The sequence below is a fragment of the Meleagris gallopavo genome, chromosome 22, assembly GCF_905368555.1.
Source record: "Meleagris gallopavo chromosome 22, MGAL_WU_HG_1.1, whole genome shotgun sequence".
NCBI classification, from domain to species: Eukaryota; Metazoa; Chordata; class Aves; order Galliformes; family Phasianidae; genus Meleagris; species Meleagris gallopavo.
In genome coordinates, this window is record NC_139425.1 from 2369170 (window position 1) to 2388567 (window position 19398).

Genomic DNA, 19398 nt, shown 5'->3' on the forward strand with positions numbered 1-19398 from the left:
GCAGTGGCTGAAGACTTAACATTTAAATAAAACTGAGATCAGGCAAATCAAGAAACTTGTACAAACTACCCGTGTTATGATACTCACGTACCCACTCACACACAAAAAGATGTTTTAGAATAAGGTAGTTTTCTTTTTCCTCTTTCAAAATACCTTTGAAAAAGCAGTACTACAAAAGAAAAGTTTGTTCAATAAGATAAGCGCATGCAAGATGAAAAAGGAAGGAGACATGCCTGTGAACATCTTTGATTCAAAGAGCACCCCAGCACACAACCAGCACAAGGCAATGCAGGTGCTGCTCTGTGCAGGGGCAGGGAAGGCAGCGCAGGGTGTTGTGGCTGCTGCCTCTATGAGCAGGAGCTGAGCTGAGATAGTGAGTCCTCCCCATTCCGCTCCTTTCCTGCTCACAGAAGACTCCCAGCTTTGTCCTGCATCTAGGTTTTGTCTCTGTCACATGAGCTGCCCTCCTGGTACAGCATCCACGCTGGTCCTTCAATACCAGGAGAAGCTGTGAAGGAGAGGGCACTGCGCCTATAAGCATTCTCTGCTTATCTTTTCAGTTCCAGCACTGAGCTGTATCACAACTGTTATCTGCTCCCTTAGTGCCTCCACTTCTCATTTTGGCAATGCAGAATCCACAAACGCAAACCAAAGAGCAGAGCTCAATGCTGTGATCACAGCACTGTACAAACCCCTGTAAAATAAATATTTAAAACGTTTGAATGAGCCCTGGGTTAGCAAGAGGGCTGGCATGGAAAGCCAAGAGATTAAACTGACAGGATTTGTGTCCACCATTGGACCCTGTCTCACTTTCAGCCAGACTAAGCTGCTGGAAACACACATGTACCGAGAGCTCCCAGATAGCACCAAAACGCAAACAGCATTCCAAGCACGAAGTTGGGAAGATTTTTGCAGGCTTGCATTCATCCTCAAATAAGTAAGATCAGAAAGGCACAGAAGAAAACTTGAAAAATTTGTCCTGGCAAGCGATGAGAACCACAAACCATGTTCTGCTGCATGGAAAATCAGTATGTGTTCAGAGCGAGGAGTAGCATCATTACCCTGCAATCTATGCTACAGCAATGCGAGTTTTCCAGAAGAGGGGCCTGCAGCCAAAGAGTCTTCCTCAGGAGACTCCATCAAATTAACTTCTAGGTGTCAGGCACACTTAGATTCAGGGGGCTGGCCACACTTTCACAGAAATAAAACACCCCTTGGGGATAAGGCACCCATCAGTGTATTCTAAAAGCTGGTGACTCGCGTGGCTGAAGAGTTGTAATCTAGGGTCAGACTTTTGCAGCAGAGAAATAAATGAACAGTGGTAAATGGATGCAGGTGGTTCACCAAGAATTCCTTTCTGCACATTGCTGATTTGTGGTCCCGTTACCCAGCAGTCAGGCCTACAACCTGTAAGGACAAGCCACTGCCAGTGTCTCTACCCTCTAATTCCTCCTTTCTCAGTACACGTTTAGAGGTGAGGACTAGCCTGGCTGAAGAAGGGAAGAACAGAGGAAAGGAAGGCAAGTGTGGACATGTGTATCTCCCTTCTCTGAACACAGCTGGAGGTGATAGGGCCTTTAAACAGCCACCACACTTGGCATGAAGTGAGAGATCTCTCCTCCACCCCACAGCACGGAGCTGGTTCCTCCTCACAGTGGCCCTGGGAATGCCCTCCTAGATCTGTTAAACAAGTCTCCTTCATGGTTGCCACCATTCTGCCACGTTCTTTTTTTTTCTGGAAACCACTGTCAGAATTGCTGCCTTTCCTCTTCGTCTCTAACAATCAGTCTGTATGAACATCCAGCCATGGCAGAAGCAACAAAATATCCTCCAGCAGGTGTCCATGCTCATAGAAGAAGTGCGTATTTAAGATGACACAAGTAATCTCAACTCAGGCAGGTTTTAATTTTAATTTAATCTCAAATCAGGGTTTTTCAGCACTTCCTCACCTGGGAGCTGGATCACATCTCTGGAAAAATCTTCCTGCAGATGCCAGTTTCTCAGCCCAGTGCCAAGCATGGCTCGTATCGCTACTTACCATAGGCAGGTGATCCACTGGCATCTTTAGTGTGAACAGGGAAGCAAGCAGCAGAAGGAAAGCAAAGAACTAGAAAGAATTTCTGGCTAGAATTTGCTGCTTTAAGTCATCACATAAACATAGGCTGTGTGCTGGAACCGCCACGCTCGCATCACAGAAGTGAAATGGGCATCAGGCTCCCATCCAGCTTGGGTTTAATGGCAGGGAAGACAGATCTGCTCTTTGAGAAAAATCCCTGTTGTTGATCTCTATTTTGTCTTGCAGTGGAGTACAGTATTCCTCTTTACTTCCTGCCAAAAGTGGAGGAAGTACTATGGTACTTCAAAGTAATTACAGCAGTTCGGCCGAGAAATGGCTGCATTTCAAACTAAGCAGAAGATGCGAAAGTGGGGAGTGGCTCCCTGATAAATGTTTAACCTGCTTTCAGACCTCGGGATGAAAAGACATTCTCCAGAACAAATAACTGCTGTTTGCTTAATACCTGTCCAATTTGTCTCCATAAAGCACTTAGAGAGGCCTTACCCTGCTAGCACCTCGGTGCCAGACCTGGGCAGCACAGCCCCGACACGACAGCTGGTGTCCGAGGAGCAGGTGGTAGTGTGGGCAGCGGGGGATCCCGAAGAGGCTCTGTTTGATCCCATTTCCTTTTGGTGAGCTGGTATCTCCCTTGGAGAAACTGGCAGACATTTGGCTGTGCCAGCACTGCACCCCTGAAATAGGCAGCCTGGCTTTTGTAGCAAGGCTGGAAGTTTTCAGTCTCCTGATTATCAGCAGAACAGCCACAATTATCTAAATAAAACTATTACTATATTGGGCCTTGGAACATAAATAGAACTTAATGGATTTTATTACATCCCAGGAAGCAGGAGTTACAGACAGAGAAGTATTGCTAAGAGTGCACTGCTGCTACCTATCAATTTCTCCTAAACACTCAGCACTTAAGAAATATCCAAAGAAACACACTGCTTCCACAGCATAACTATTTCAAATTCCCCTTTGAGCTCCTCCCTTTTAGCCAACTTGCACGGCACATTTTAGCAGCTGAAAATTAAAGGGTCACAATATTGAGCCTCAGGTATCAAGCGCACAATGGAAACAGCAGCTTGAGCAGAAAGGGCACTGCTGAGCACCGCAGTAACAAGTTTGTTGCCTCAGAGCTGGAAGCTCTCTGCCATGAAGTTTCTTATTTAACTCAGCAAGAAACAAAAGGAAACGTTACAGCCATGAATTTATTCCTTACAATTCTGCTACAAAACCAGAGCCACGCTAGGAGCAAAAGTCCACAGCTCAGGCTGCAGCATCCTCTTTGATCTGATTTACTCCCATTCAAGTGAGAGGGGTCAGCCTAAAGAAGGACTGCCAGTACTTCAAGCTCTCCTGCTGGCGCCCGGCTTCCAGAAGGCCAGCTAGGAGCCAGGGACAGGAGATGCTGCATGGCCAACAGTGCGTCTTGCAGCAGCAGAGCCGGGCGGCGACGCAGCCACCAGCCCAGCAGGGCTGGAACAAAGAGGGCTTCTGGGGGCCGAAGGAAAGCAGCCAGCTACGCCGGGCTTCCCCTGGCCCCTCCTTGTCGTTGTGTGGTAGAGGAAAAGCAATCTTACCACCCCGGGGACTTCCCACCTGGCCCCGCTCAGAGGTGACAGCCCAGGCCTGCTGTTATCTCCAACACAGATGCATTTATTCTCCGGAGAGCCTCCCGCATCTTATCTAGGCGGCCGTTTCCAAACGCCTATCGTTCAGGCCAGCTAAAACCACTTTAAGCTCTTTTATGCAGCTATTTCTGAGAGCGTGTCGGAGGGGAGAAAGGAAGAACAAGAAGCTGGGGGGCTGCTGGAGATGTCAGAGCACAGTTGCTGGTTCCCCCCCCCCTTGCCATGCCCTGATTGTCATGGAAAGCAGCCTCCTGCCGTCTGCACCGCTCCCTGCCTCCCCGCCTCGTAAACAGGACCTGGCACATGAATGGAGGCACAGTTTACAAAGATCCCTTGCTTAAAGCAAATTTGCCTCTCAACACATGGCCAAACTCTCACACAATAAATTAACTATTTGGCAGCCCCCGAACTATTACTGGAGCCAAACCAATTAGGGTTTAATGTGATCCCAATTTCCTATTTCTGAGACTGGGGTCGGGATTGAGGGAAGGCAAGGGGGGAGAGGAGGGAATGAGAGCTAAGTAAATCCCCCCTTGGTTTATAAATCCTTGCCAATCATCCCAGATAAACCTGTCACCCACAGCTCTAAATCTGTATCTGCACTCGTACGCTCAAAGGGACGCTATGGGAAAAGGCACATTGCACTCTGCGTGCCCGACTCCCAACATGTGTTTTCCATACTCGGGAAATTCAATCATTTAAAAAATATTTACTAAGCTTTGTCTTTAATTAGAAAAACATGACGACGGATAAGGAGAGTTATTGTTTCTAAGCTGGAAATGTCAGAGATCCTAATGATGTCACAAGATAAACCCAATTACCAACCCACATGTACGCTGCCAGGGAGGCAAACATTTTAAAGAGTTTTTCATCTCCCCTCCAAGTTCAGTGCTCTACAGTCACAATTAATCAGAGGCTTCTTGGCCCCCACCAAACCCACTGAGGGAGGAGGGAGGGCTCTGACTGCAGATCTGTTAGGAGGGCTGTTTTGACGCAAAGGAGCTTGCCCGCAGGGGGAGGAAGATGGGAGCCATTTGATGACTTTGTGTTTTAACATCCTGATTTCAGTGCCCCCTCCCTCCCCCGTGCATGCAATTGCCTGCCATCACCTAAACCAGGCAAACCACCCTCATGTGCACCTGGAGGTGCCACGCAGTGCGTGTTCACATCCTTGAAAAAAGTGCTGGAATCATTTTCTGCTGAAGCAAAAGCCATTGAAAGATTTGCTTCCCGCAACACAGCCACAAAACGTTGTCACCTGCAATACTCACACGATCGCAAAGCAAAAGCCTCGAGGAGGGGACAGGCTGCAGAGATCCAAGCTGGCCCTGACGGTGGGTGCAAAGGAGCAGCTGCTGTCCTCCTTGCTTCGTGTGAAGGCAGAGGAAGGTTGAGCATTTCCCCCATGCTGCTGCCTGTAAGATGCTGCAGGAGCTGGCCCTGCAGATGCACCTACTTCCAGCCCAGCTCGTTCGTGCAGCTCCAGCCAGATGCAAAGAGACTCCGCAGGCGGGATACATAAGAACTTAGAAGTATAAAGCAAATATTTGTTGGCTAACGCACACAGAAGATAGCTGGGATGTAATGAGATGTTAGGAGAAGCATTTGTGTGCTCACCACTCCTGATAAAGCATCCAAAGAGTTACTGCTGGCAGGCAGGCGACAGGGAAGGTCCCAGGCCCAGCTGCTGTCTGCCACCAGCCCAGTCCCTCCAGTGCCCACCGCTGTTCCAACCAACCCCACAGCCCCTGGCAGAGCACTGCCCTGCATACAGCAGCACACACAGCCTCCCTCTTCATTTCTCTTTGGGATTTGTTACCTCCCCATTTTACTTCTTTTCCTTCTTGAGTCTTGAGCAATGAAGGGACCTCAGGATGTAGTTTCAACCTTTCTTATCTCTGCAGATTTTCTCGTGGCTCTCTCTCAGCGGTCTGAGTCAGGGTTACACAGCTGCGCCATCTCAGAGCCAGGCCACAGATCCTCAGCACAGAGGCAGCCAAACTCTGGGGTGGGATGCTTACAGCAGAGGCTGTGGATGGAGACAGTTACTCCCAAGCACCCTGATAAGTACCACGCACATCTCAAGGTGTGAAAAAAACAACTCCCATCACTACTGTCAGCGCACATCATGCAGCAGCAGGAATGCTGACTGCAAGATGACCAGACTCTCCCTGCCATGCTTCCTGAGGAGCAGGGCAGAGATGCAGAAGGCACGAGGCTGTGGGGTCACGGATCTGCTGAGCAGGAGGAAGCCCTTACACTCTGCTACTTCTGGGGGAAATTTAAGATCTACACCTCCTGTATGCCAGAAATGGACAAAACCCACAGAGAAGCCAGGTGGGATTGCTCCCGGTGGTAACAGTTAGAGGAACTTGCTGCTACAGTGACTAAGTGCACTGTTAGGAAGTGGCTGCCCAACTCCCAAGAGACCACACGGATACAGAAAAGCGGATGTTTAGCTCAGGGAGAAGCTGCTATTGATGCTAGCAAACCAGCATATCTGTTACATCTGCTTTGAGAAAGTCAGTGAATGCTTGCAGAAACAATGCTAAGTAGTCAAGTTATTATTTTATGACATCCACAGGAAAAAAAAAAAAGCTACTGCTACCTTTTCCATTCAAAACCATACCTGGTAATGAGAGAATTCTGCAATATTTTGTAAAGCTTTCACGTGTCATCTATGGACCCAAAGGTGAGACAGCAACATGCCATTTATCTTCTGAAAATATCCTTGAAACTCAAGGTTGAGAGCCATCACCAAATACTCTCTTAAATTCCACCATAAATCTACACTGGAGAAAATCCCCGCTTGAACAGGGCAATCCTTTACGTTCTAACAAGACTGCAAAGACTTGCTTTGAAGAGAACGTATGTGCAGGATTGAGTCCAGTCACCAGATAGTAGAAGTCAGTGCTTCACTTGCTAGAAGAGAATGAAATGGAGCAAAAACAGTGTTAGCTGAGCCCGAAGGCCAGGCTTGGTTAATATGGTGTCCACAGACACAGCAAAAATCACATCCAGTGACACCATCGCAGCTGAATCAGACCCATACACTGGGTACCACAGCAGGGTGGGAGGGCAACGGGGACAGAAGTTTTCTGCTTGGCACTGGCTGGACAAGTGCCCTCAGGAAGATGGCTTTCAGACTGGAAGGGTTCTGGGCAAATCATGCATCTGGGTGAAAGCACTGCCTCTGGGACTTCTTGTATCAGAGGATATCTGTTGGTAACATCTCGAGGCAGCTGTGAAGCCTTGGCAGCTCAGGCTGATGGAAACTCTACTCAGCTCGCATACCCCGCTGCAGTCCTGCCTTTGTCAGAGTCAAAAACACGAGCTCTCCCTGAAGTACGTGCTCTTTTTTTAACCTCACTTTTAAGTCAGGAAAAAACTCTTTGCTTTGACTGCTTTAGAAAGAGAGTTCCTTTCACTCTCCCCAACACTACTGCAAGGAAGGACTAACACCTTAAGCCAGTTAGTTTACAGCAGATAGAAACTGAGACCAAGCTTCTCTCAGACTATTTTTAATTTCTGCATATCAGAAAGTCAGCATGTGCCTTAAACTAATATGGAACATCCCAAAGTTTCAGAGCAGACCCACATTTCTCCTTTCTTTCTGGTTCATTTAGTTTCAGAACAAGTACAAAGTATTTCTCTGTAATAGATACTCAAAGACATTAAGAATCTTCCCAACAGACCCAGCAACTGTACTCATAATACAGTAGAAATCACTGGGCTGATAACAAAGGCAATGAACATAATTTGTGCTTAAACAAATTACAACTCTATCTTAATTATTCACTTCCTAGAGACCGGTGATAAAATCCAGCAGCATTTCTCAGGCAGATGCTAAGCCCAGTGACAAGAACCAGCGATGCCTTGTGCTAGCAATCAGCCTGCTCAATTCCTGGCACCAAGTGGACATCGTTACCCGTTCCCTATCTATAAAGCTGCTAATGACACAACACGTTTTTGTGTTGATCATAATAAAACAGCAGTATGGCTCATTGGTGTTATCCTTAGCACTTCACCAATCGAAGCTGAGCCACAGGCACACAATGCTTTTGGCTGCAGCTGAGTCATCTGAAGCATCCCCTCTCCGTGGCATGCCAGGTGTTGGTCCTTTTCTCTTGTCAGAGGTTACAGCCTTGTCATACCTGCTGGTGTTTGGTCCTGTGCAATCGCTTCCTGACCTGGATATGGCAAAAGGATCCAGGTTTAAAGAGTTTCTAGCAGACATGGCTTATAATGCAAAACTGAAAAGATGCACTTATACACACTTCAGCGACAATCCAGAAAAGCATTCACACCACTTGTCCAATGCTTCAGAAAGCACCATAGCTGAGGCAGGATCTGGTTTCACACATCAAGCACAAGATCACTGTCTTTCTTCAGTCTTTTGGGTTTTTGTTTAAGTTGGATTCTAATGGTCTGACTTTACTCCCTGTGATCAGTCTAACAGAAATAGGGATGTACAATGTCTAGCTGCACCATGAACAAGATTTGTTGCATCTAACTCTGAGTTACCACAGTTGGAACCAGTTAGCCTGGACTCCCCTTGCAGTCTGCGAAAAAGCTCAGGCATCTGAACAAACAATTCATCACATCCAAAGAGAGGTGGTGTCCAAGGAAGGAGAAATCAATCACGCTCACAAGTGCCTGCTTCTCCTGCAAAGGGAACTCCGAGAAAAGGAAACCAGCTATACAAGAGTGATTTGTGGGTTTTGAAGCTAAAGAAGAATGATCTTGCTCAAGTTCTGTGGCGTCTTTTTTCCAAGACAAAGAGAAAACCCCTCCCTCACAGCGAGTGGATGAATCAGGTATGAGGTTTCTGCAAACCTGTGCTGATGCCGACGCAGCTTGCTCACTGCAGCTCCTTCCTCCTGCAGCAGCCATCTTCACTGCTGGCTGCTTCCAGCCTGCTTGCTTTGACAGACCACTGCTTCTAGCTGCCTTAGGGGCATAACAATCTCACTCAGAACACCCCCACACACTGCACCGAGCAGTGTGATAAAGCATTCACCCACCTCCTACTGTTTTCATTACTGGGTAATTCCTTCTTCCTAGAGAGAACGTAGCTCAGGGTGTTTTCCACATTAAAGCCAGCATCTATCTTTGCAGAACAACAGAACAACAGAACAGTTGGCAGGGACCCCACAAAGATCATGAAGTCCAATACCTGGATCCACACAGGACCACCCAAAATCCAATACTGAGTGAGCTGCAGCGGTCCTGGGCTGTGCCCACTGCCCTGAGCAGCTTGTTCCATGGTTCCAGGTTGGCCCTTCTGACTACCAAGGGCACATTGTGACTCATGGACAACTGGCCATCAACCAGAACCCAGGTCTCTTTCCATGGGGCTGCTCTCCAGCCCTCGTGCCCCACTCTGTACATACAGATAGTTACCCCATCCCTGGGGCAGAATCCAGCGCTTGCTCTTCTTAAACCTCAGTTGGGGACTGCCCTCTGATTTGTCAAGATATCTGTGCAAGGCCTTTCTATCTCCAAGAGAATCAAAGCTCTTCCCAGTTTAGCATCACCCACAAACTTAATGTACCCTCAAGAACTTTATGAACATAATTGAAGAAAATATTGAAAAGAACTGCTTTGAAAATGGAGCCCTGCAGAACCTCACTAGTGACTGGTCGCCAGTCTGATGCAATACCATTAATTAGAATCCTTGACCCTGACCTGTCAGCCAATCCTTCAGCCAATGCGTTCTGATTTTGTCCTGCTGTATGCTGGGCAGTTTGTCCAGAAGAATATTGGGAGAAACAGCATTGAAAGCTTTGCTGAAATCCCGTAAGATTATGCCTTGTCTTCCCTCGCAAACTTCCCTCAAGTAACCTTGTAATAAAGAGGTTTTAAACCTTATAAAAAGTTCATTAAAAAGAACTTTCCCACTGTGGATCCATGCTGGCTACAACCAATGACTGCACTGTCTTTCAGGTGTTTTTCAGTATTTTCCAGAATAACCACCTCCATAATTTTGTCTGCTCTCTTAGGACCACATCTGCCAGCTTCCAGTTACCGAGACCTCTCCAGATTTCCAGAATCACTGAAAAATAATTGAGAGGGGTCTCACAATGACATCGGTCGGGTCTTTGAGCACCCTGGGATGAATCCCATTCGTCCCCATAGGCTTATATGCATCCTGCTGGAGCAGCAAATTGCACACAAGTTCAGAGTTGGCCAGGAGTTTATTATTAGCGCAGTCACAGTCTTCAAATGCAAGCCTCTGGTGGTCCCAGAGCCCATCATTGGTGCTGAAGACAGAAGCAAAGAAGGCATTAAACATTTCTGCATTGTTGGCATCCCTATTTGTGATGTGACCATTCTCACCAAGTAACAGTACAATGTCATCTCTGCTCCTCCACTTGCTGCTATCGGATTTTAAAAAGGCTTTTTTTTTTTGCTTTTCCCCAAAGTTCTGGTCAGCTTCAACTCTAAATGAGCTCTTATCACACACATATGCTCTCCCTACAATGGCAAACAACATCTCTGTAGTCCTCCCATGTCACCCAAACTCACTTCCACTGGCAATACACTTTCTTCTTCCACCTAAGCTGCACAAGAAGACCTCTGCTCAGCCAACCTGACCTTCTGCCCTACCCACCTGCATGGCTTCCAACATTATGGCACTGCTTGCTCCTGGGCACAAAGAGATGGTACTTAAAAGTGACCAGCACTGATGTTTGGTGTGTTCTGCAACAATATCACTGATGAACTGGTTTTACCCCTCTTCCCTCTTCAAAACCAAGGCAACTCTCAGGCTATAAGCCCCAGTCTTTGCAAGACCAAACATTTAAGTGCTTATATTCAGCCTCAAAACTATGGCAAATACTGAGAAATACTGCTCACATTTAGAGAAAAGACTGAATAATACCATGAGGGAATAAGATATTGTCAGCACTGCTCACTGGGGTCAGTCAAAAACTTAAATGCAGCAGAAACAAAAGCAGCACTTGTCACAATATGAACAAAGGAAAAGAGAAAGTTAAAGAAAGAAGCAATCCAACCCTTCTCCATTTTAATTTGTGTCTGTATCCTGCTGAGGGAACAAGCAGTTTGTAAGTTGTAGTCTGCCATGTAATTCAGTATTAGCTGCAGGCTCATAAATAGGACAGTAAAGCACACGCAAAGACTGATTTATAGGATCCAAAGAGAGAGAGCCTAAGTCCTGCAGCTATTTGCATCCTCCTCACATACAAATGTGCGCTGATGGAAAGCTTGCTGCTGAGAAAGACAGAGAAGCAAGAGATGCCTGGGAGGGAAATCTCACTTTAAAAAAAAAAAAAAAAAAAGTCTAATCTGTAAAAAGCCAAGAAACTTCGTATTATGTTGTGGTTTCTTTTCCCCTCAAATCCACAGGCTAATGATTACACTAGAGGCAGGGCTTGCTGCAATCCCACTACTTAACTGCTGCTCAGCAGGTTCCTGCCCCTACATCTGAAGCCGTCTCTCCAAGTCACAGCAGGGCAGAGGTAATGGGGAGGATGTGAAGTGAGCAAAGTGTCCCAGCACCAGTAAAAGAGGGCAACAAGTGGTGGTATTTATCATGGCAGAAGATTAACACATCAGATCAAAGCTGAAAAGCGTCACAACAGGTTTTGGGGTTTGTTGGTGATTATTTGAGAACTGCTTTTCCTCACCTGACAGCTACAATGGGTGCTGGGAAATCATCTGCTCAGAAAAATTCATCAGCTGAGCAGAGGTGAAGAGGCAGGACTGCAAAATCTCAATGCAAAATTACAACTTTGGATCTTTTCCTACCACAAATAATCTCGAAGCTGAGTGGGAGCTGACTGCAGAGTGAGCATTCTTTCCCTAATGCTGAAAAATGCTCCTTAATCTTTCCATTTGGATAGGGCAAAGGTAAACATAACCAACACCCAGCTTCTCCTCTGCTGACTTTGAAAGCAAAGCAGTTCAGCTCCATCATTCAGAGGCAAATACTATGTGAACTTTAAAACCCTCATTTCCCTCAATACATAACAGAAGTTGGCTGAAGGGCCTCCATTCAGCACACCTGACTTCAACAGACTTCTGTGAATTCCTGCTTTGAAGATAAAGGGATTCTGGGGCTGCTGCAGTGTGAATGTCCTTAGCTCTGAACTCAGCCTCTCACAGCGCTGATGGGCTCCATCATTCATTCAAGCAAAACTTGCAAGCTTCTTTACCTTAGAATTGCAGCTGTGGCTTGTAATTCCCAAACCACCAAACCCAGAAGAGTACAGAATCATAGAGACACAGAATCTCCAAGGTTGGAAAAGCCTCCAACATCATTCTGTCCAGCCATCCACCTACCAGTGATATTTCCCCACTAAACCACATCCCTTAATACAACACCTAAACGTTTCTTGAACACTCTAAATATTTCTTCTACACAAGAGTAGTTTAACAAGTGCCCAAACATCAGATCAGTTGCAGTGTATGTAGTGCTATGCCAAAAGAAAAAATGGAGGTGTGTATTGCACACAGACCTGGAAAAACACAAAAAGTCTGAATACAGGAGACTAAATGGCCGAATGAAGGAGATCATTTAAGAAAGGCTTCCACCTCAACACAATCAAAGGTGCTTCCGGATGCATAAAAGAAAAAGAAGTGCAAAAAAAACCCTGATATAAGGACTTCTTTAGAGCAGATCACTAGGAACCCATGTATTCAGCTGTTCAGCATCATGGCTTGCACACACTTAATACAACCCAAGAAGGCTGACTGTGCAACTAGGTGGTTGCATGCCACACGGACAACAGAGTAAAGCTTAAAGCAGGGTAAGGACAGCTAGAGAACTCATTAGCACTAGGGAATTCATTAGCACCTTGCTCAGAGCAGGAAACTGTCACTTCCACAGGTGATTTTGAACTCCTTCATTCAGCTGTCCAGAATGAACTGCAGTGCTGCTCCATTTCTGAATGATCAGTAACCATGCTTCTTTACACGGCGTGCTGCTTCCTTGCAAGCAACTACACTTCATTAGAGAAATCTCTCATTTCTTTGAGCACTTGGACGTGCTCTTCGTGCTTTTCTATGAACTACAACGTACAAGCAATTCTAAGGGCACAGTACAGCCCACGAGCCAGCAGACAGGATCACAGAATGGCCAGGGTAGGAAGGGACCCCAAGGATCATGAAGCTCCAACCACCAGCCACACGCAGGGCCACCAACCTCCCCATTTAATACCAGCCCAGGCTGCCCAGGGCCCCATCCAACCCGGCCTTGAACACCTCCAGGGATGGACGGGGCATCCACAGCCTCTCTGGGCAGCTGTTCCAGCACCTCACTGCTCTCTCTGTAAAGAACTTCCCCCTGACATCCAACCTCAATCTTCCCTTCCTCAACTTCAAACCATTTCCCCTTGTCCTGCTGTTATCTACCCTCTCAAAGAGTTGATTCCCCTCCTGTTTGTGGGCTCCCTTTAAGTACTGAAGGCTGCAATGAGCTCATCCCGCAGCCTTCTTTTCTGAACAAGCCCAGCTCCCTCAGCCTGTCTTCGTAGGGGAGCTGCTCCAGCCCCCTGATCATCTCCGTGGCTCCACTGCACCCTCTCCAACAGCTCTCTGCCTTTTTTGCACTGGGGGCTCCAGACCCGGACACAGCACTGCAGATGGGGCCTCACAAGAGCAGAGCAGAGCAGACAGCACCGCGCACCACGCTCCCTGCCTGGGGCAGCCCTGAGCTCACTGCCCGCACACGCGGTGCTATACATGGAAGCAGGGATGGGAAGCAGGATGCCGACCTGCGGCAGACACGTGCTGCACACCTATGCTGCTCCTCGGCAGCAGCGCTGCGCTTCCCTGCACTCCTGCCAGGCTCACAGCTTTCAGCGCGCAACACACCCAGCAATAAACCTCCTGTGCCGAGAAATTAACGAAAGCAGAGCTGCAGTTATTCTCCTTCACTCCCCCCAGCATCGGGGCACGCCGGGAGCTCCCTGCCCCACGGGGACATCACACACACACAGCCCGAAAAGCCTCAGCGCTTCAGCCCACCGTCCCGGGGCACGGGCACAAAGTTGGCACGCAGCGGGGGGCCGGGCTGAGCCACGACCCGGGGCTGCGAACCCGACCCGGCCCGACAGGAGGGCGCAGGCACCGCCAGACGGGTCGCTGCCCGGCCGTACGCGCGGGGCCAGCAGCGCCAGCACCGCCCGGCCCAGCTCCCGCCGCCCAGCCCGGAGCCCCCCGCCCCGCCAGGCCGCCCGGCCCCGCTCTGCGGTTCTTACACTGGCAGCCTCCCGAGATCCCCACCATCGCACGGCTCCCCACTCCCGGCGCGGCCCAGGCGGCCCGGCCCGGCCCTGCCCGCCTCTCGGCGTGACGCGGGGGGCGCGGCCAGCAGCCCCAGGGTGGGGGTTGGTCGGCTTCTGGATAACCCGCTCAAATGAGGATTAGAAACGGGGCGATATTGATGCAGATGAAGCCTTTACGAGGATATAGCCATCGGTTTTGTTCTGTTGTAGTCCAAAATGAGCCCAGAGCTGCTCTGCTCCCCTGGCAACGCCGAGCCCCTCTCACCTCTCTGGGGAGGAGAAGACAGAGGCACAACTCAGTGCCGGCAGCCCTGGCTCTAAAGATGAATGCTGTCCTAGCTGTGCACCGCCGCTCACATCCTGCAGGAAGTGTTTCAGGGGCTCCGTGGTGCCTGCAGGACAGCTAGGATGAATCACAGAATGGCCAGGGTAGGAAGGGACCTCAAGGATCATGAAGCTCCAACCCCCCCACCGCACACAGGGCCACCAACCTCCACATTTCATACCAGCCCAGGCTGCCCAGGGCCCCATCCAACCTGGCCTTGAACACCTCCAAGGATGGACGGGGCATCCACAGCCTCTCTGGGCAGCTGTTCCAGCACCTCACCACTCTCTCTGTGAAGAGCTTCCCCGTGACATCCAACCTCAATCTTCCCTCCCTCAACTTCAAACCATTTCCCCTTGTTCTGCTGTTATCAAGCCTTTCAAAGAGTTGATTCCCCTCCTGTTTGTGGGCTCCCTTTAGGTACTGAAGGCTGCAATGAGCTCATCCCGCAGCCTTCTTTTCTCCAGGCTGAACAAGCCCAGCTCCCTCAGCCTGTCTTCGCAGGGGAGCTGCTCCAGTCCCCTGATCATCTCTGTGGCTCCTCTGGACCCTCTCCAACAGCTCTCTGTCTTTCTCGTACTGGGGGCCCCAGACCTGGACACAGCACTGCAGATGGGGCTTCACAAGAGCAGAGCAGAGGGGGACGATCACCTCCCTGTCCCTGCTGGCCACCCCTCTTCTGATGGAGCAGGATACTATTTGCTTTCTGAGCTGCAAGAGCACACTGCTGGCTCGTGTTAAGCTTTTCATCCATCAAGACCCCTATGAAGAATGGGACTCCTCAATGAGGATGGCTGCAGCTGACTGCCCAGCCCTTCAATGCGGCTGAGAAGCTCCATCACAAGCCTATGCGGTTTGCTGTTGCTCTGTGAGGCAGTTCTGTGTGCCAGCAGCTCTTCCTTAGGCCTGGCCCCCCAGCACTTCGCCTCTGCAAAAATGCCCCTCAGAGCCTAGCTGCAAAGCCTGTTCATTTAGATGTCATTTTTACCTTATGTGGAAAAACCTGATGCTAAGTCAACGGTCCTCAACAGACCTCCAGTGTGGCTGTTTTAATTGTGGCAGAGTCCAAAGCTTGGGTGGATACCACTGAGCCCAAAAGTGCTTGGATTGCTGATCCCAAGAGCTTCACCAAGTGTCTAGAAGTTCTGCCTGGGCTTTGTTGCAGCTGCACATGTAGCAACAGCCCAATGCCAGCCCAATGCCAATGACAGCCAGGCAGCAGCTGAAAACAGAGCAAGAGGTGATCTGTGCTAAGGAATTTGCTGTATAGGTGCTCCCTAGGGACACTGCGGGTGGGCTGGCTGGGCCAGGATCTTCCCAATAGCCTTAAAGAAAAGTAGCTGTGTATCTGCAAACGGAGTTATAGCTGGGGTTTCTGTTCTCAGCAGTAAAATACTAAGAGCTGGACCACATCTATCATGTGCAGAAATCCTTGCCACCAGTTGTCAGATCACACTGGTACCAGTGTTCCTGTGGCTCTTTGCTTCCTGTAGCCCAGTGGCTCAGTGTTTGCAGGGTTCATCACACCTCTTAGGACGGAGCAGAACACTCAAACTGGCTGCCCTATGCACCATCAACTCTCTGTCATTATAAGCAAGGCAACAAGAGCTGTGAGCCCTGCACAGCACTGGGGAAGGAAGGGCAGCAACACTGCTGTTGTCCCGCAGGGTCACGTTCCCAGCAAACTGGCAGTGAATCCCTCCAGTTCTGCATGGGTTACTGCTGGTCATGTACCTGTCTGAAGCACAGCTGCAGGTGAGCTGCTCTGCAGTAACTGAGTGCAGCTTTGTTTGAGTTTGATGGCCAGGAGCAGGCATCTCCTGAGTTTAAAAGTCATTTCAAATGTGCTTCATTGTACCCTTCAACTATGGACATTATATATACAAGATATACAGTGGAGCAGACTGAAGAACATGAATAGCACAGAGACCCTCGAAGTTTGGCATGTTCTGTCATGATGTCACTGGTGACCTGATTTTATCCCTTCTTGTCCTTCGAATCATAGACACTCCTCCTCCCCCTTCAAAATTAGGGCAAATCTCAAGCCATATGACCCAGAACGCAGTCATGCTTGGTCATCATGGGACATTGTAAGGGTCACACTGCCTCTCATGTCATGAGCTACCTCCCTGATGACCCTGACAATAGAACACCAGTCATTAACTGACCTGCACCTTGTTGGCAGCTAGCTGGCACAAGGAGAGTTTTACAGAGTCTCTTCCCACCTTGTGTTGTCCTTTGTGGAGGAGGATGGATCCTCCACCAAAGCAGCCACAGCTTCAGGGGAGCAGCAGCAAACCTGAGCTGATGGATATCAATCCACCTGAAAGCAGCGTCGAGCCCACGGAGGTGGACATCCCGCTAGAGGAGGAATCCATGGAGGTGGATCCACCTCCATCGAGGCAGGGCAGGCACCCCAACATCATGTCTGCCTGGACACGCTGCTACATCCATCGGCAGCGCACCAGGGGCTCTCGATTTCCATCCTGGCCTTGAAATGTCACCATCTGCCAGAGAGCCCCTGCGCCAGTGTTGTCATAGGTGAGTCCCTTCTGGAAGGAACAGATGACATCTGCTTTCATTGCTTGTCTCTTCGTCCTTACTCAGAGGCTCTCTACCATTTCCTCACCAGCAGTGAGCTCCTTGCAGCCCAGCCCCTCCCTCACACCCAGCGCCAGGCAGGCTGGCCACAGAAGGAAATCATTTAGATGGAATTTTTTTCCTTATATGGAAAAAAACCAACAACCCTGAACCTACATCAGTGGTCTACGCTAGACCTCTGATGTGCATTTTTTTAACTGTGTCAGAGTCCAAAGCTTGAATTTTCTGTGGTCATGCTGGGGTTCCTTGTCATAAGAGCTTGACCAGGTGGAGTTTCCCAAGGCCAGTCCTGGTGTCTTGTTTTCAATGCTTCTCACTAAGGGTTGGCCTTGCTCTGAAACAAGCTCTTTGGGGCAAAGATATGCCCATTCTTGCTCATCTCCTAGTTTCTCACTGAGGAAATTCCCAAATTCCTTGCTAAGGAAATGCAGCATTGCCCAGAGTGGTCAATGTGCCTGACTGCAGGAAGATGGGCTCTTGCAGAGAGAGAACTGCTGAAGGAGATAGGAGAAGGGATGCGATCAGGCAGGAGTGAGAGTAGACTGCAGCTATTGAGCCTGAAAAGACGATAATTCTGTGCTAAAATACTTTCAGTAAGGGAAATCTCAGGCCATCAGTTATGGCACAGATCAAATGTGAGCATGTGAACCTGAGAGTGCTCAGCCTGGCTTAGAAACAACAATCTTGTCCCTGAAGCCATCTCAGATCTTCCTCATTTGTATATTCAAGCTGGTGGATGCCTGATGCGGAAATTAGGATAGGGAAACCATCTTTAATATCACATTTGTTTTCCAAAAGCTATCTGGTTCAATTTTTTTTACAGTTTGAGAAAGCAGTGACTTTGGCTGTGCTGCATTACCCCAAAGTGCCCTGGGTGGTAGGATGAACAATTGGAGGGGTGGAAAAGTGATGTGTGGGCATTGCAGTTGTCAAGGCTGAGTGCTGGATGTACATCTCCTTATGAGACCTTCCATCTCTTCTCTGAGATGAAGAAGCTCACTGCAGCCTTTGAGGATTCCAGGAGACAACAAGCAGGTCCTGCTCCATGTCACCTGCTCCTTGGGTACCCATTGGCCAGTCACTCATTTCTGTATCTTGGGATTTCACTCCTGGTCTCCCCACCCATAGGGACAGCTTTCTGCCCAGCTCCACTGCTCTGCTTGGTGATGTGGCATGAGCATGCTCAGCACCAGGCAGGATCTAGCCAAGCAGATGCAAAGCAATGGCAGCTGATGCAAAACCAGCGATAAGCAGCAAGATCTCAGGACAGCCCAGCCCATATATGGCTTGGATTTCTTATAGGATCACATTTCTCTGGTCATTGCATCTCTTTGGTCACGATGCTGAGCCCCATGGTTTGGCTTCCATCAGCTGCAAGCTCTAATCTCTCCCTCCTCCATAGACAAGTGCCATGAAGCCAAGACCCTGCCAGCAAGTGGAGCTGCCAGGAGAGGCTGCAGAAGGGGGGACATCACCTCTGAGACCACTGGGGACCACAGCTCCTTCCTCACGTCAAGGTTTGCAAGGGGATGACCATGGTTGGGTGCTCAGGCTTAGCACTGCAGCATGCATCATGCCTGCTCACAGCATCCATGCCACCTGGGGAGGCATGGCACAGCCTCACAGCAGCACCACTCAAACTTCTAGCAGCGGTCCCCAAGCACCCCCTGCTCTCACGGTGAGCCTGTGCCTCGCCGTGCAGGCTGCCTGCCATCTGGCATGAGTGGGACTGAGTAGAGTTAAATAAATGTTAAATACACATTAATGCCATGTGACAACTAGCAAAAGGCAGTGACTTCAAGCTTGAAGAGTCTGCTTATGTAAACAGCATCCTGAAATTAATATTTACCTTTTAAAGCAAACAGATATTTGGGGTATTTCGTCGTCTTTCTGCCTAGCAGATGCTAAGAACAACAGCTTGGTGCTGCAGGGAATTGGCTTGACAGCTCAGGGGATGGTAAACTCCCTGGCAGCCTCCAGACTGTGAGGTCAGAGCCGGTCCCTCTCTTTTCAAGCAGATAAATTCTCACAAACACCAGATTAATCTTTGCTGAGGGGCTCAACCCTTAATGAGGTGCAGGACCCGGGGAGCGGGAATTCACGCAGCAGATGGATGAAGACTTTGGGGATGCCCAAAGCAAACTCTTGTCTGGAAGGGTTCCGGGGGAGGCTGTCCTGTGCTCCATTACCAGCAGAACCTGCCTCCATGGGGCAAATCTCACAGTTTTTCATTTTTTAAAGGATGATCATTTTGTAAATCGCAGCTTCAGCCCATTTCAACTAACAACACAGCCCTTAGAGCCCCCCAGCCTGATTTTGCTCCTGTGGGAAGCGCTGTCCCCATGTACACCTGCAGACCTGACCTGTTGGGGATTTCACCGAGGTGTTTGTGGCATTTCCCAGCCCATGGGATGGCTGTCCAGTATCTGGGACTGGGAGGTTTTAGGAGCATCCTTCATCTCATCGCTGCTGCCCTTACCAAGGGATTACCTTTATTTCACTCCTCTGCTCCTATTCTTGCCTTAATCCCCA

At 49.1% G+C, this 19398-nt stretch overlaps 1 protein-coding gene across 2 annotated transcripts in view; it reads right to left on the reverse strand.

Annotated features, from left to right (window-relative positions):
* Positions 1-14051, reverse strand: part of CBFA2T2 (CBFA2/RUNX1 partner transcriptional co-repressor 2) — a 52182-nt gene extending 38131 nt beyond the window's left edge. The window contains exon 1 of one of the 2 annotated variants that reach the window (XM_085241476.1): positions 13914-14051. In XM_085241476.1, coding sequence (XP_085097602.1) covers positions 13914-13941 — 28 coding nt within the window. In that variant the 5' untranslated portion in view covers positions 13942-14051. Of the gene's footprint in view, positions 1-4961; positions 5104-13913 lie in introns of those variants that run through there. The other variant, XM_085241478.1, reaches the window with a different exon arrangement.
* Positions 14052-19398: the final 5347 nt, after the last annotated feature.